This window comes from Hibiscus syriacus, unplaced genomic scaffold, assembly GCF_006381635.1.
Source record: "Hibiscus syriacus cultivar Baekdansim isolate YM2019G1 unplaced genomic scaffold, ASM638163v2 tig00112928_pilon, whole genome shotgun sequence".
NCBI lineage: Eukaryota > Viridiplantae > Streptophyta > Magnoliopsida > Malvales > Malvaceae > Hibiscus > Hibiscus syriacus.
This window is the reverse complement of record NW_024063422.1, coordinates 166,313-184,844: the sequence shown is the minus strand read 5'-3', so window position 1 is coordinate 184,844 and position 18,532 is coordinate 166,313. Positions and strand designations below refer to the sequence as shown.

General features: G+C 34.3%; 2 protein-coding genes across 2 annotated transcripts; one reads left to right on the top strand and one right to left on the bottom strand.

Moving 5' to 3' along the window:
• Window positions 1-5,724: 5,724 nt before the first annotated feature.
• On the bottom strand, window positions 5,725-17,890 carry LOC120184735. The gene is made up of 4 exons (XM_039189121.1): window positions 17,881-17,890; window positions 6,832-7,043; window positions 6,668-6,731; window positions 5,725-6,454 (listed from the first exon to the last, which is right to left on the bottom strand). Exons 2-4 carry the CDS (start codon window positions 7,014-7,016, stop codon window positions 6,143-6,145), a joined length of 561 nt encoding a protein of 186 aa, XP_039045052.1. The 5' UTR covers window positions 7,017-7,043; window positions 17,881-17,890; the 3' UTR covers window positions 5,725-6,142.
• Window positions 15,587-16,646, top strand: LOC120184734 (adenylate isopentenyltransferase-like). Its single transcript, XM_039189120.1, has one exon. The coding sequence runs from the start codon at window positions 15,587-15,589 to the stop codon at window positions 16,616-16,618; it is 1,032 nt and encodes a 343-aa protein (XP_039045051.1). The 3' UTR covers window positions 16,619-16,646.
• Window positions 17,891-18,532: the final 642 nt, after the last annotated feature.

Below are 18,532 nucleotides of genomic sequence, written 5' to 3'. Positions count from 1 at the left end.
AAAGATATTGGGCTTTGACTATCTATTTTAGATTTACGTTTAGTACGTAAACTATTATTACATTTGTTCTTTGAGCCCACGGCATTTGCTCCGCCGCCGCCACTGCTCCTCCCTCCTCCTCCTTGGTTTCCACAGCTCTCTTGCTCTTCTTTCGACCATCTTCATCACCCGTGGCCTGCCCTTGTCTCTTCTTTATCTAGTTATTCAATAACATTCTAATCCCCTACTCTAAACAATAACATTCCAGTTCATGAGTATTTGAAAAGTTTAATATTTTGGTCCAAATCATTAAAGTTACTGTTAATTGACAACTCTCTTTAGATCATTCTCAATTTTGAACTCAGCAAAGTAATCTCTCAAAACATAATTTTTGTGATCTTTTATATAAATTTTTTAGCACTTATGAGATTCAAATACAAAATTGATTTTTTTTTCTTTTTAAACTTGGTTATCTTCTTCTTCTTTCTTGATAAATTTAAATTTTATTACCCAAGATGCAGAGTTCTATAAAAATAATCCCAATAATGAGATAAAGGATACAAATATTATCCCAACAATGGGATAAAGGACTACCTACTTACAACAGAATTGGATGGTCAACACCCAAACGATTACAAAGGTTTATATTAATATTATCTAATTTATTTATATTCCTTCCTCTTAATTGGATACGTACAATCTCCTTAATAGAGTTCAACATTTCTTTCACACTTCTTGTTCTTCCTCGTTACAATCTTCTATTTCTTTCCTCCCACAGTGAATAGATTAAAGCGTACCAAACAAGTTTCAAGATAGTAGTGAGGAGGGACTTACCTTTCCAAGCACTACAGGTACAGTCTAACATGCTCACCCATGGTAAAGGAGGAGTGCTTAAGCCGGAGATATTCAGGATATCATTCCATAAGGAAACTGTATAAGGGCATTCATTGAACAGGTGGTCCTAATCTCCGTAACCTCATTGCAGAGTATACATGTGACGTCAGTAACGATTCCCATTCTAAGAAGCCTCTCTTTAGTTAGGAGTCTGTCAAGAAGCGTCATCCATGTAATCATGCTATGTTTTAGAATGTGTATAGGAAACCATATCAATTTGTGCCATGAGACTTTATCTCCTTTTACACGAAGTTCTTTCCAGAAATCATTTGTCTTCGTAGCTCCTGTAGATAAAATAGGGATGGTAACTGCCCTGAGTTTCAATAAGCGCCTGATACACCGACTAGAATTTGCAATATCTTCCATGAACATAAAGTCTTTATCCTTGATAACGTAGCTTTTAATTCAAGCTACCCACAATTATCCCTCTCCCGCAAGGATGTTCCTGATAAGTTGTATCATATATGCTTTGTTCCATGTTTTGATATCTTTTAATCCGAATCCTCCTTCAGATTTAGCTTGGAAAATTTTTTGCCAGCTAACTCTTGTTCCAGTGACAACCTTATCAGTGGTTTTCCAGAAAAATCTAGAGCAAAGTTGTTCAATCCTGTAAATAATAGTCTGAGGTAGAATTAATTGTCTGCACCAGTAGTTTGATATATTGAATAGGACAGCTCTGATTAGTTCTAATATGCCTGCATAACTCAAGTGTTTTACCGACCAGTGATGAAGCTTTAATTTGATCTTTTCAATAAGAACTACACAGTCCTTTTCAGTGAGTTTCCTCGTGACTAAAAGAACCCCTAGGTATCTCATTGGCAAACAACCATGTATGAATCCTCTTGATTGTAAAATATGCTCGAGATTTTTGATTGAGATTCCAGTAGTATATAGTTCACATTTGGCAGCATTAATTTTTAGACCAGACATTTCATAAAATTGGTCGAGGACACTAAAACAAAAACATGAATTAGTTTCCATAATCACACCAATAAATAACATATAGATTTAGTTTTTATTATTATTTAAAGATACGAAATTTATAGCGGACATATCGCAGCTCATCATACTTGATGAACTATCTGCTACAAGGAAAGCTATAATCTTGATAAAAGCTGAGAAACAGCTGCATCTTACACCGTTTCTAAGCTAAATTATTAGCTTATTCTAAAATCAACTTTGGAACTAAAACATATTTTGCCAAACTCTTCTTCCTCCTCCTCCTCTTCTTATTGTTCTCATTGCTGCTGGGGAATCGCCATTACTGTCTTCAACCCCCAAATATCATCGTCCCAAGCAACATCGCCGAACAATGCACCATAAGCCCTGTCGACGAAATCCACACCCCACAACGGCGACCACGCCGTCGCCCACGGCATTTGCTCCTCCACCCATTCCTCCCACCACCACACCATACCCCGTAAGCCGCCCTCCGCCGCCTCTTCTCCTCCTCCCCTCCTCCTCCTTGGTTTTCGCAGCTCTCTTGTTCCTGTTTCCACCGCCACCCATGGCCTCCATATCGCTCCTTTTTCTCTTCATGTTCTTTTTTCTCTTACGATGGAATGAAACAGGGAAGAAGACGGTTGCTTATGTATATATATATATATATAGGATGAAAATGGCTGCTGGCGAGTGTTTGTGTGGGCAGATAAACTGATAGAATCTACCACCTTGGCTCCATGACCAGGCACTTGGTACCCAACTCAACCGTCGCCCATCTGGACCGTTGTTAAAATGGCGGCCCGGTTCGTTGAATTTATCTTGTGACTTAAAGATTCAAAGACACAGGACAGACCGGTAAGAAATATGGAACTACTTCGTTATTATAGAAGAAACACGTGGGATTGGTGGGTGTTTCTGTTGTGGAAGCTTCTCAACTTAATCAAGCATCCAAATTCCATTACTTGTTCCCCAAGGATTAGGGGTTGGGAGGATGAGTGTTTTTCCTTCATCTAGTGGGTTATGATCTTATAAGGTCGAATTATTATTATTATTTTTAAAAAATAGATTTATATCAAGTTTTTAAGAGAAAAAATTGAGTGAGTTTGAATTCGACTTTAAGATGAAAATTATTTAATACTATTTGACAATAATAATATAATTGATCTTTATATGTTTAAGGAAGATTGTTATATTATCTCGCTATATATATATATATATTAATTAGGTCTTTATTCCGATCAAATCAGGACAATAATTCATGGGGATAAACTATTTAGACCAATAGGACATCCCAAAATTTATTTGAGATATATGATATTTACTATAGTGGAGGGTAAACCCGTCAAGAGAGGTTGACGAGTGTAAAAAATATATTAAACCTCGTCACGATGGTGACGAGTTTAATTTTTTTATTAAAACTGGTCGCGAGGGGATGATTATCTCCAATAGAAAAAATAGATTTTATTAAAACTCATCCGTCATCATCCCCTAAGTGACGAGCTAAAAGTACTGTAGTAATTGTCGTAAATTACTAATTAATATATGGGTCATACTGTAAGCTCAAATAATTATTCCGTTTAGATTATTGAGTTAATTTTATCTTTTATTCATCTAATAAAAATAAAAATTATATATATCGAGTCGAATTAAATGTAGAGTTTATGTTCAAATAGAAGGTGTTGTGAGCAGAATTAATGTGGATCAGTTATTTAACCTACTTTTTTTAGGAATACGAGTATGGGTTTGATGCGGTCATTTAAGACTTGGTTTCGACTAGATTCCAAGTACTCGGTCAAACTTGCGAACCTCGGACATGAAGGTCGGCCCAACCATGGACCCAGGGTAACAAAGTCCAAAGACAACAATAATAGTTAGAGAAAACTACCAAGAAGGTCATTCAACGTTTATGAATTTAATGTTTTGATCACTTAAAAACCTTTTATTTTAGTCACTCAATTTCTACGATGTTGTACCTATAGAAACGGAGACTTTGGTGGCTTGACTTTTAGGCACTATAGTCTTGGTCAACCAAACTCTCTCTCTCTCTCTATATATATTTTTAGGCACGAACTAACTTACCTTAATGGTTAAAAAAATCATTTTTGTTTTTAGAGACCACGGGTTCGAGTACCAGCGATTGTAGTAGAGTTACTGAGCGTTAATTATCAAATAGTTGAGAGTTTTTAGAACAAATACTACTTTGTAATCACCTTAGCTCTCTATATATTGTATATATTATGTTATTGTTGGTTCATATTATATAATAATTTTTAATTTTATAATTTTTTAAGATTGTTGGATGAACAAAATAGACCTTTGAAATTAACAATAATAAATGAAAATATATTCACTGAAAAAAAACAAACAAATAATTTTATTTGTCTATTTTCACGCATCCAACGTTATTAAAAAATATTTTTTATAATTATTTAGATATGTGTTTATATTATATAATTAAAAAATACTATATATTTTAAGTAATTTCTTTAATATAGTATTCACTCGATTTTTAAAAGATGAATATTATTTTTATAAATTTATTAAGATGCAGTGAGTATTTTAATAAAAGTTGAAAGGGCTTTCTCGAAACTTATGATAACTAAAAATAAATAGATACATTTTCAATAAAAATATATAACATATCAAAGAAAAAAATTAAGATGAAGTAATTTCAGTGCAATTTAGATTTGACGAAGCTTATATTTTATATATATATCAATTTTTAAAAAGATAAAAAATTACCAAATATTTAATAAATATTTTAAAATAAGATGAAATAATTAATAGGAGTTTGTTTGTTTCCATGTACTTAATTTTTCGGATAATGATTTCCTCATCTCAGTATTTGGTTGGCGAAAATAGATTGTCAATGTAATTCATTTACTTGTCAACTGCATTGCCTTTGCATTTTCAGGAAATAACTTACGGTTTGATTTTTCGTAAGCTATTTTACAAACTTTTCACTTAAAATCATAAACACTCAAAAAATAGTATTTTATATATTTAATGTTATATATTATTTATTATTATTTTAATAAAATATTAATCATTAAATTATATTAATTGAAATTTTAATATTATTTATATTTTTATTGTTATAATTATAGTATTATAATATATAATTATACTTTTATTTAATAATAAATAATAAATTATTAATAAAATTAATTTTCTTTATTAATTTCATAAATATAATATTATTAAATAATTGAATATTTAAAATACACTCTTTAAAATATAATATAATATAATATTTTTATTTTAATATTTTTATTTTTAATATTTTAATAATATTATTATTTTAATAAGTAATTAATATAATAATATATTATTCTTGTTTTAATAAATAATTAATATAGTTCATAATAATTTTATTTTAATAGAAAAATTAATAACCTCAATGTTTTTTTATAAATTTATAGATTTAATATTTTAATAATAATATTGACATAAATAATATTAAATAAATTATTTTAATAATTTAAAAACAATATCATTATTTTATTAATAAATAATATTATTTATTGTATTTGATGTTTATAATAAAAAAAATTTTAAAAAAAGTCAATCAATAGAAAATGAATTATACAACATCATCCAAACATCTAAAATGATTTCTAAAAAATATTTTCTATAATTCATTTAACAGAAATCACTTTTCAGTCAACTTCATTTTTCAAAATCTATTTTCCATCAAACAAATGTTAATTTTTCGAAATCTATTTTCCTCGAAATCTATTTTCCGTCAAACAAATATTCTGTAAAATAAGTTACCAAGTCTTGGGTTAGATTAGCCGAACAATTAAAAGCTTAAAGCTAGTATTCTTCCTTAAGAACCGGATAAAAGGCCCAACTTTCATCCTTAAAAAGTGTTTACCAAACGTTGAAACCACAGAGAAAAACCCAATAGGATTATAAACATTGCCGAATGTCTAATTAAATGACTCGGTTACCAGCTTGATTTTTGTACAATTTTCTATCCATATTGGGAGATCAGAAACTCAGCACTAATATGCAAATTTCTACTTCCCAACTCGACACACTTTAATTACAAAGAACAGCACGATATGGCTATCGACACAACCATCTTCCATCTTGCGAGATGCTTCCTATTCCTAAACATCTAAATAACAGCTATGTTCTTATTTTGTTCAAGAAACTCATTTACTTAAATTTCAGTACATACAAAGAACCCCTTAAAAAATATACACATTAAAGGATTCCTTTTCACCGATGACTTCAAAATTCCACGGTTTTAAATCTGGTATTTTGTAAAAGCTCCTCTTCCTTGTTACCTATTTACTCCTTTTGTGGATTGGAATGGGTTCTAAGCCAGTGCAGGGATGCTGCAATTCCGGCTATCCCTGTCAAGGAAGTCGAACCCCTCAACTCTAACAGCTGGTTTGTTACCAAAATTTGCCCGAACACAGCTCCCTTTCCTTGGCCCGGATGGAGACGACGACGACAATCCAGAAGGAGGCGGGATCGGAGATAGTAGCGGAAATGGGGTGGTGGTCTTCTCATCCCCAAATTGAGCATCCTGTATTAATGGGTTAGCTGCTCTGCACGGCGGCGACCCACAAAAAAATGGGGGCGGCTGCGCTACATTTGCACAACTTTCTTCCGCTCCACAACCACCCTGTAATATCCCAAAACCAATAGCCATATGGATTTTATAAGAAACGATGTACTAAAACACAAAGCTTTAATTACTAAACTCTATTATTTTGGTTAGCTGGCACATGGGCAACACACTTAGTTTCCTCTACAATTAAATCCATTATAATTCCTATTTGTGAATAAGTTGAACATAATTTAGGAATATAAATAAAATTAGGTGAAATAAGCATACCTTTGTAAGAATCATATCAAAAACATCACTCCCAGGTTTTGAATCACAAAGCTCCCCTTGATGACTGAAAAAACATCAAACAAATATGTCATTTCTTTGCTTTATGGGGTGAAATTAAAAAGGGAGAGAGGATCAAAGGACATAAAAAAAGGAGGGGGGATTACCTAAGTTGCCAACTAAGGGACCTAACAGGGTGGTCGTTTAAGGAGTTTAAGAAACCTAAACGACGTGGTTTCGGGCAGACCATGGTCTCTCCCCGATCTGTAACCATAACTGACATCGGAAAGGAGCTTCGCATCTCCTCACGCCTGCTTCCGATCGAGTTTTGTTGGAACGCACACTGCTTCATCTTCCACCTTTCACCGGTATTTTTAATTTACTATTAACAACAAATAGTTTACCTGCTCACCACAAACATCCTTAATAAATCATCTTCCTAAAATAGAAACCAAGTAATAACTTTCGAAATTTCTTTTCAAGATTAAAATTCTATAAATCACTAAAACCAGCTTTAAATCCACAGATCTACCCACATAAATTAAAACAAAACAAATTTAAGCAGATCGCTATTTAATTTCACAGCAGATCTACCTAGGCTTAGCAAAAAGAGATGTAAAAACAAAAATCAAGCGTCAAATCTCTAAATCTAGATTCGGGTAAAGACACGATCCAGATCAAGGAATACATGATTCATAGCTTGAGAAAAAAAAGAGCCATGGATCCTCCAAAAATATCAACAAAGAGCTAGTAGAGAATAACTTACCTTAGCTTCTAACCGTAAAGCGCTAAATTCTTGCATAAATGAAGGGGGTGAAACACAAAATTGGTCAAAAATACAAAGGAGGATGCTAAATGAGAGGCACAGTGTGATTTATAGAAGAGGCAAGAGAATCACTAAAAAAATGGATTAATTAATTTTTTTTTTTTTTAAAAAAAGGGGAAAATGCATGCGGGGAGCAAGCGCCTGCAAAGCAACCACTTCTCTGCGATCTGGTCTGGCTGGGCTGTCGCATTTATTTATTCATTTATGTAAAATTTAAAATGAATAAAAAATATTTTTTATATAATATCACGAAGGCGGTGCCTGCCTGCAGCGATAAATATCTAGGAACCAACAAATTTTTACGAGCCAATAGATGGGAAGCCAATATCCGTGTGATTTTGCTTTTGGACACGTGTTACTCGATGGTTTCGGTTTTCAAAGTCAGGAACGTGGTCGGCATGGGCTTGATTCGGGTCGTAGTTCTAGGCTTTTTACCTAAAAATCACCTTATGAATTAAATAATATATGTCATCGTATTTGAAATATTATTTAATCTAACACCTATTTTTAAGAGAGAGAATGAAGCGCACATGACTAAACACGCCTTACCTAAAGGAAGGGAAGGTGCGTGTCATGAAACACATATTTCATGGGTATTTTTGAAGGCACATCCTATAAAACACGCCTCCCGATCACAGTAATTTTCGGTCTGTTTAGAGTAGGTTTAGGGTTTTGTATTTGATTTTAAAGATTTTTAGGAGTTTAGTATTTAGGGTTTAGACATAAAAATGTGTGTCCTATAATACAAAAATATACTTCATATAAATACATAATAAAAAATAAAATAAGAGTCAAATACATAATCAAGAAACAATAAATGAAAAGGTTACAATTTTATTAGATCTATCGAGATTACAATTTTATTAGATATATCGATGTGTCATTGAATGTGTTCCGCAAGGTTGTGGTCGTCTAGTTCGAGGAGGATTTCTTCTTAAATGATCCTCATCCTCTTTACTCTCATCATCGTTGTCGTCGTTATCATCATCATCCTCATCCTATTCTTCATTCCTTATTGTCATCATCACCCTCAATAACATTATCTCGATAAGGGTTGAATGTCGATGTATGACCTCTGTAGAATATGGACACTAGAGTTGTCTGACTAACCATCCCACCACTTGTTGAGAACCGCAAAAACTGTAAAAAACCAGACATCGATGTCTGTGAAGCATATTGCGGATGAGGTGTTTGTGGTGGAGGACCACCTGCAAAATAATTTGCGTAGGAATTAAATGTTGGATCTATAAGGATAGTCAAAAAATATCCGCCAGTAGGTGTCATAAAACCTTGTGTGCTCTATGAATAACCATACGGTGGTGGCATATGAATCGACAAATAAGACATCTCAACTGGTGGATTTGGCATCTAAACCGGCTACGGGGGCATATGAAAGTGAAGTGGTGTCCCCATGTAAGTTGAAGGCTTAAGGATGTAAACTGGTGTCGTTGGTTGCTGGTGTGATAGTTTCGGTGAAATAGCAGAGGATGACTCGAAAGCGCATGCTCTTCGTCCAGTAGTGGGAGTTTGATGATGTTGTGACGTTGGACGTTTTTTTCGACGATGATGTATTTGCCTCTTTCGTGCTTCCTCTAAAAGTAAGAATGGCTTCTCGTTTGCGTTGAACCATTCAATATAGCCAGGTGAAACCATTCAACCAGTTTTTGATATATATTGTCGATAGGATAAGCGTTGATGTCAGTTCTCCCACATCGCCAACCAGCCTCTATGCTTCACCAACCAATTGACCTATTTCTTGCTTCGTCTATCGACGTTATGCATATTGTCGATGTTTCTTGGTACTTTTGGAATATATTGTGTAAAACCAAATTGATGAATCACGCAATCAATCGGATGCCGCTCAACAATAGCATAACAAATAAAGGGCACAACCGCCACCCATACATCCAATAGCCCACTCAAGTTAGGTGGGATGAAAACCCTCAATTCATCGTCCAAATATGGCAACCGTTTGAACTAAAACAAAAATATAGATTTCTTATCAAAATTAAAATGAGATTCAAATTACATAAATTCAATTAAATAAAAAAATTAAAATTAAAAAACGTACCTCTACACCAGCTTTCTGGTTAATAAGTAATCAAATATATTGTAATTATTGTTGGATATCACGATGATTTTTTCTATTACTTAACCATCTAAATATATGTGTGTGTGTGTCATTCTATAATAATCAAAACCATTATTTAAAAATAAATTTAGTATTGATACCTTGAAAGTAACGGAAATACATATGATTCATTCACGATTGGACACAAAAAAGGCATGCGGTACCATACTTACGATTGGAGAAGCATGAGACACTCACCAATAGCAGTCTTACTATATTTCGTAGCCCAAGACATTTCTCTAAATAAAAATGCCAACACTGTAGACCCCCAACTCAGTATGTCGGTTACTTCAAAATCGATCAGATGTCGCAACCACATACAATGGACTTGGTTATGAGCTTTTTTCGACATCAATATCCCTCCAATGAGTTGCAGTATATCTATCCATGCAAACACTTTTACCTCATCTTTCGAACAATTTTAGCATAACTCTTTAAATTCATTTTCCAACCACCTTAATCTTATTCGGCCACCGTCGAAATGACACAGGCTACTCCCAATATACTCCTTGCATAGACCTCCCAATCATCATCTGCCACACCATAAATGACAGTTCCATCTACCGAGAGCCCCAATTACATTGAAACATCCTCTAGCGTAATGGTACACTCCCCCATGGTAGATGGAACGTGTGTATCTCTGGCTTCCATCTCTCAATTAGTGCAGAAATCAGGACGGGTTTAAGTTTACAACCTCCTTCAATTTTTGCTAAGTAATCGGATCCAACCATAGACAAATATGGCAAGATACGCCTTAGTGTTTTCATCTTCTTGTTGCGAATAAAAACTTTTCATATACGATCATTTTCCTAACAAATAAATTCTAACTATTAAAATTTGAACTACTATTTCAAAATTATTTAATTAAATTCAAATAAATAAATTCTAAAAATTTAAATAATATAATTGATTTCATAATATTCATAAATTTAAAAAGAATATAATTTCATTTTCTTATCGCATTGGTAAAATGACTCGAAATATAATCAGTATTCAATTGCAACAACACACCTTCCATTTTTTAACTACAATTAATATATATTAACTAAATAAGTTTACAATTAAATAATCAAATAAAAATAATAATAAACTAATCGAATAAAAAATTAATTACTCAAATAATAAAATGTTAATGAATAAAAAATAAATTATAAAAATAATTATACCTTACTAGATTGAAATATATAGGAACGATAAATATTTAGGTGTAATTTATGTGAGTTTTGAAAGGGAGTTTATATAGGCAGTCGGTTGGGATTGGGAGAAATAGGCAAGATGAGGCGAGAAGGGGAGAAGGCGCGCTCCATGGGATGCTCCTTCCAGGGTTGTCAGAAAACCCCAGTAAGACGTGCTTCGGGGAAGCGCCTTCCAGGGGTATGAGCAGGGTATTAGAGGTTTCACCGGTGTCATGCAGTTTTCGACTTAGGCGCTTCCCACCAATCGCGTCTTACCTTTAGATCCTCCTAAAGCGCGTTTCACCGAACGTTCCTCCTTTTTATAGGTGTTAGATCGAACAATATTTGAGAAACGATGACTGATAGGTAATATTTTATTTGTGTGGTGATTTTTTGGTGAAAACCCCATGGTTTTGATTATCTTTTTTAGGAAAATTACATTGATGATCATATAATTATGAAAAAATTTAGAGTAAACTGTAACATTGCCAACTTAATTATTTAGCCTTTTACTTTTATCATCCATCTTACAATTAGGTTTGATATTTTGTCAATCAGACCTAATTGTATTTATTCAGGTCACTTACCGTTAATATTTGACGGAGATGCTAATGTGACAGTTAATTAAATTCATAAAATTATACATTAAGTCTTCACTACTTACACATTTTATCAATTTTGCTCTAATTTGAATTTAATTCAAAAAAAAATTTTCCAATCAAGCACAAATATGCTTTAGTTTATTTTTAGCTTTATTTTGTCACCACCTGATTTGTGGGATAATTTAATAAAGTTGAATATTAAAATTAATTAAAAAAAGCTCTCCAATCAACGTGTAACACATGTCACCTCTTGATTGGAAAATTATTTTTTTGAACTAAATTCAAATTATGAAGAAATTGATAGAATATGTAAATAATGAGGACTAAATGTATAATTTTATAAATTTTATTAACTGTCACGTCAATAATTCCGACAAATATTAACGGCTAGTAGCCTCCAGTAACATAACAACTATAGTATGCTTATCAAGGATGGGCATTTCATCAAGACCCGATCTAATTTGGTCAGTTTTTTTATTTAAAAATTTTAAGTTCAAATGTATTTTTTTTCAAAATGTACAGTTAGGTAAAGTTAGGTCAAATTTAACTTTAGTGTAAAAAATATAATTTGACTCTATATAATATTATAATTATTATTTATATATTTAAAGATAATTATACCTATACTTCTTTTATATTAATTAGACCCAGATTTCCGATCCTACCCGACGAATGGTCCACCCATGCGCATACAACTTGCACTTTCATTTCCGACGCCAAGGCTAGCGGGCTACGCGGTGAGAAGCCCTACGCCAAGTGTGCTACAATGGCTAATCCAAACCCAAAACATCCAGCGAAAAAATTGTAAACAACCGACGGGCTGAAGATCCATGACCAAACACTACGGGCTTTGAATCTCCAAAACACCCCAAACTCGTAATCAGATTTAGCCAATCCAAAATATTACCATCTTAAGCCACACTGGATCACAAATAATTAATTTACAGGTTTTAGATTATGATATAGATTTAGATTTTTAATATTCTTATTTTTTTTAAAGGAATATAACGATGAATTTATTTTTACGGTTTATTTTTAAAAAAAATTTAAAGGATTTTAGAATAAGTTTGTGAAACTTTGGGTATTTTTCGATGAAGCGAACATTAAACTCGTTTTCATGAGATGAAAAGGGGTGAAAAATAATTTAGGATCTAATGATTAGGGGTGGAAATAGGCCAGGTCAGATCAGACTTTAATAGGTTTGAGCCTAGCCTACGAAGATTTTCGTAGGCCTGAGCCTGGCCTATAGCCTGTCAAAGGCTTTTATTTTGGTTCGGCTTGGCCTGTTTAAAAGTCTGACCTGTTTAAAAGCCTGTTTAACAATAAACATTTAATATTTTCAGTTTAGTCACTAATTTTAGAGTAAAGTCCTTATTAAGTCACTCTAACTTAGTGTATTTTACAAAGTAATCACTCTAAATAGGCCGGCCTATCAGGCTTATAAGGCTTTTTAATAAGCCTAAGCCTGACCTATTTAATTTAACAGGCTTTAAAAAGGCTTGAGCCTAGCCTTTTTATTAAATAGGCCAGGCCAGACCAGGCTTTATATAGGCCAGGCTGTAGGCCCCTGTAGGCCGGCCTGATCTACTCCCACCTCTACTAATGATCGACAATGATCAGTGATGGTAATCAACTGCGATGAACGGAGGTCGGAGAGTTTTACTAGATTTAAAGGTTGAATTGGTATTTTATCTAAAATTTAGAGATTAAAATTAATATTTTATTTAAACTTTATGGTCAAATTAATTTTTTTTTTCAAAATACAAAGGTCAAGCTGAAATTTAACTATTTTTTTAAATAAGATGAGGCTATAGCCATTACATTAGTGTCCCTTTAAACATGCATAGGGAGGACTAGAAATATCCCTAAGAAGTAGCTTAGTCAGAGCTAAAGAGGGATAAAAAATAGCAAGGGAACCATCCGTGTGAGTTTCAAGTTTCGCCATAAGATCAGCAGCCATATTGGCCTCGCGGCGGACAAGGATAAAGTCCACAAACCACGGTTTGGCTATAAGAGTTAAGATGTCTCTAACCAATGCATGAGGGCTCGTGAGAGAAGGATTAGTAAGAATACTATAGACGTCGGCATTGTCCACCTGAACATTCAGTCTTTCGTAGCCTCGACTGCAAGCAAAGTTGAGACCTTCATACACACCCAGAAGTTCTGCCTGTTAGACATCGGTTTTGCCTATTATTGTTGAAAGATGTAAGAAAATTCCCATCGTGGTCTCGGATTACACCGCCAATCGATCCGAATCTAGTCGTGGAAGAAACTGCTCCATCCGAATCGAGACAAACACGACGAGGAGGGGAGACTGCCATTGAATCATCTCCAATACAATGTGATGAATTGAAGAACTATGAGGAAATGAAGAATCGTAAACCTTTGCCTAGTAGGAGCTTGCACTTAGTAAAGCGGTTTTGCACAAGAAGTCACCCCTAAAGATGGCTCCATTGCGAGAGTTACTCGGCTATTAAAATAAGTCAGGCCGGCAGTAAAAGTGATTAGAATGTAATCTTTTTAAAATCGTTGACCCATATAATATAAATGGAAACAAACAATGTAATTTTTTTTTGATATTGTAGGATCTCCCAAGATCAGGCTAAAGAACTCGACCCTACAAGGCAACCTCCGGAGGGGCTCAAAGAACCCACCACTCTGTCCTCCCGCTTTTTTCAGAATTCCCAGCCAGCACGGTTCGAACTTCTGACAATTAAAAGTTACAAAATTGTCTTCCGATTATAAGAAGTTACTTTGTTAAGCCAATTGACTATTAAAAGTAGCAAAGTGGTCACTCGATTATTCATTATGTTCAAAACTCATCATTTCTGTTACAAAATTAACGAATCAAAATTTTAACAGGAAAAATTGAGTTCGTAACATAATGATATTCAGATGGTCATCTTATAACTTTTAATAGTCGAGAGACTCGGCAAATCAACTCCCTATAACTAAAGAAACATATTGTACTTTTTTAATAAAAAAAAGAACTCAATAAAATATTATCTTATAGTCGGTGACTACTTTATCTTATATTTTAACATGTATAATCCTCATTCCCGAGCGGGGAAGTCTCACGTACGGAAGCCTTAATATACGACTAAGAAAAGACGCTACCGGTTTTGTTATTATTTTTAACATTTTCAATAAAAAATTACTTAAAACATTATTATTTCTACTGGTTTTGTTATTATTAGGCGTTTTACCGGTTTTGTTAACATATCTGATAAAGCGCTACTTAAAACATTATTTTTTCAACCAATTTTATTATTTTTGGACACTTTACCGAAAATATTAAAAAATATTAATGTTTTAGGTAAAAATAATAATTTTTTAAATAATTTTTTATCGAAAATATTAAAAAAAAACAAAACATATAATGTATTTCCTTATCTATATATTAAGTTTACTGCACTGTAGAATTTTCCGGGATAGACGATTTTGTTTAGGATTTGACATATCTGCAACTTAGACTAATTATTTACAACCAAAAGGTTTGTTTTGGCATTTCCTAAGCAAAATCGTAAATAAAGTAGAAAGCCACTAGAAATTGCCCATTTGTTACAATAATTTTTCCGATGGACAAAAAGAAAATAATGTATAATTCTATACAACGAACCAAATCACATTTGGAGTCTTGAAATTTTATGGAATGCGTAATTATTTAATTTTATCAACGCTAACAGAAACAACTCCAAATTTTCTATAATTTGTCTGTTTGAAGCCCTGCTTGATCATTAGCACTTGAACAGCTCAAAATCTCATTTTTTTTAAAACAATTCCAGCTTTACAACCTCATAAATTTATTTTATTTATTCATCGTCTCTACCAGTCTACTACCAATCTCAAATCCCCTTTTTGTATCTAGTTTCGAGTCAATTATAAACTGTTAATATAAATAATACATATTGTATACATATATAAATGGAAGATGATGGGAAGAAAGAGAGAGATTGATGATGAAACCCAGAATGCGAGAGAGAAGGAAGCTCTTTAGGCACGACCGGTGAAGAAGAACAAAGAATATGCAAAACGTCTTCAAGTTTCTGTTCCTGTTTCTCTCTCTGTGTTGTTATTGTGTGAAGCCAATAGTAATTGGAAGGAGAGGCACACGCAGAAGAAGTGGCTTTTGTATATGTTCATTCACACTTCATCTATACCCATTTTCTTGTTCTCTTCTTCTTCCCCATGAAACCCGTTTTCTCTTCTTCTTTTCACCCACACTTTTACCCTCCTCTTCCTCTGCTCCGCCGTCCAAGGTGGCCCCGGATGAGCTTATCCGCCACCCACCACTCCGATCAAAACAAGACAAAGCTCGTTGTTATCATGGGCGCCACCGGCGCCGGGAAGTCACGTCTCTCGATCGACCTGTCCGCTCATTTTCCTCGCTCTCAAATCATAAACTCCGACAAAATGCAGCTTTACAGCGGGTTAGAAATAACGACGAACAAAATCCCTATGGAGGAGAGGGAAGGGGTCCCACACTTCCTGTTAGGGGATTTCGACTCCATCGACGCCGACGTGGCACCGTCGCAGTTCCGTTCGACGGCGGGTTTCGTAGTTGCCGAGAGTGCCTCTCGTGGGGGGCTGCCGGTTGTCGTTGGCGGGTCCAACTCGTTCATACACGCTCTCCTTGTGGACGCCTTTGACCCCGGAGTGGACGTGTTTGCTTCCGAGTCGTGCTCAGTGAGTCACGCGTTGAGGTACGACTGTTGTTTTATTTGGGTCGACGTGGCCTGGTCGGTACTCCGGGACTACTTATGTCAACGAGTGGACGAAATGCTCGACTCGGGGATGTTGGAAGAGTTGGCTCAGTTCTACGACCCGTCAAAACAAGGTATCCGTGTCGGGTTAAGAAAAGCAATCGGAGTCCCGGAATTCGACAAATATTTCAGCAAGTACCCTCCATGGGAGACGGTAGAAAACGGGTTAGTCCCGCCGCCAGGCAACTCCGACACGGCGGAGAGGAGGGAGGCGTACGAGGAAGCCGTGAGAGACATTAAAGACAACACATACCGATTGGCCAAGAGACAGACAGGGAAGATCATGAAGCTAAGAGCGGCGGGGTGGGACCTTACCAGAATCGACGCCACGGCGGCGTTTCTAGCGGCGATGATGATGGTGAAGAAGAAGAAAGACGAGTCACATTCGCGGGATGTGTGGGAGAGGGAAGTGGTGGGACCAAGCGTTAAAGTAGTTGAGAAATTTTTGAACGGGTAGGTTTTTCAGCCATAATTTGTTGTTTTGTTCCTTGTGCAATGGCTGTACCAACTCACTGGGCAAACAAAGGCCGGTGCTTTTGGTTCGGGGCAGGCCAAAAAACCAAAATTTTTGTAGGTAAACAAAATATGTGAATTTTTTTTGTTTTATTTTCACCACTTAAAATAATGTATATTGGGATAAAAAATAAGTAGATCAGGTTCGTGTGATGAAAAATTTTGCAATTCTTTTTTGATTATACTTAAGGTCGTGATTCGAATTTTATGGAATATATTTTATAATTCAGATGTCTTTTATAAAAATTACTATTAATTTAGTGTTAAGGATAATTTACTATCTTATCTCTTCTTATTCTATTATATATATGAAAATAATGGACAGTCATTTTTTTGGATTATACTTGTGCCAATGGGAACAAAGGATCATGGTGCCTTAGCTTTTATGTTTCATTAACTCGTCTTTAAGCAACAAAAGGTACCCATTTCTCCCTCCTAGTTCTAAATCTCCAGTTTCGTGAGATGGTCTAAAGGAAAACAAGTCGGCTAAAAAAGTTCGATCCTGATAAGGGTATTTGATTATCGTTGAGCGGAACTGACACAATTTCGTAGGATGAATGGGAAGTGCATTTTATGGCAATTATAAATCGGGGGGTCACGTCGTGGTCAATTCTGGTAATTAAATCCATTTGTACTTTGTAGAAAACGATGGGGTGAATTGTCAATTCTCTGCCAGAGTTTGCTTTTGCAGTTTCTACAACAGTTCTTACACCAATTGAGCCCTCACCTACATGGTCGTGATTCAATGGAAAGCATTTCCTCTTTTAAGTTGTATCATCAATCATCTCTCCTATTATCCTACCTAATTTTAATTAAATTAATTAAGTGACATATGTGTTAAAAAAAATATTATTCTTCTTTAAAAGGTACTCATGAAGTTTTCTAGTGTTAAAAATATGGGTCGGATGTTAACCGATAAGCTCTTAAATCTACATAATCATAAACTTTTTTATAATCTCTCTTGATATATAATAATCTTTCTATTCTTTTTGAAGATTTTTTTTAATAGTTTGACCAAGCACGGGGAGCCAAATGGTCATCCAACTGCTCTCGAGAAGCTGAATCCAATTGCCTTAACAATCATATGATATTTCTGACACATACATGAGTTCCATCACATGCCACATTTATCGGCTATGGGGGAGTCCGTAGGCAAATCGGCATTCAGTTTATTAAATATTTAAACACATCACCAATTCACCAACCTCTTGTTTTAAATTAATGGTATATAATTGTCTCATTTTTATCCCCACAGCCAACCAGATTCTGCGATTAGGTGTTGTATTCAAACCAAACTACATCCATATGCATGGTTTGCACGTATAAGGCAAGCACCTTGAGGAAAGCATTGATTGCTTATTGGCTATGATTTGGTTAACCCCAAGCTTCATGGGGTAGAAGATATACAGGAGGTTGTAATCACGTAGGGTGAATATTCAATCGTGTCGAATGAAGTTGAGTAAAATAATTGAGTTTCTGGAGTTGATTAGTCCTATTTATAACTCAATTTTTATTTAATTGTAAATATTTATAATATATTATGGTTTAATTGAATACGATTTAAACGATTTCTTATAACTATAAACGATATACATATATATTTCTTCATTTTTTTATATGCGATATACATATATCATATTAAGTTGAGGTCTCAATTCTAAATTAAAAACTAATCCACTAATTATTAAAATTTGTCTTAAATATAAAACAAGTGTCCAAATTATACTGTTTTTCATGAATATGTGCCTAAAATATTTTTTGACTCATCCCGGTGCCTAAAGTATTTTTTTGACTCATCCCGGTGCCTAAAGTTACAAACATTACCACTTTAAGTGTCTGGCCATCAACGATGTTAATT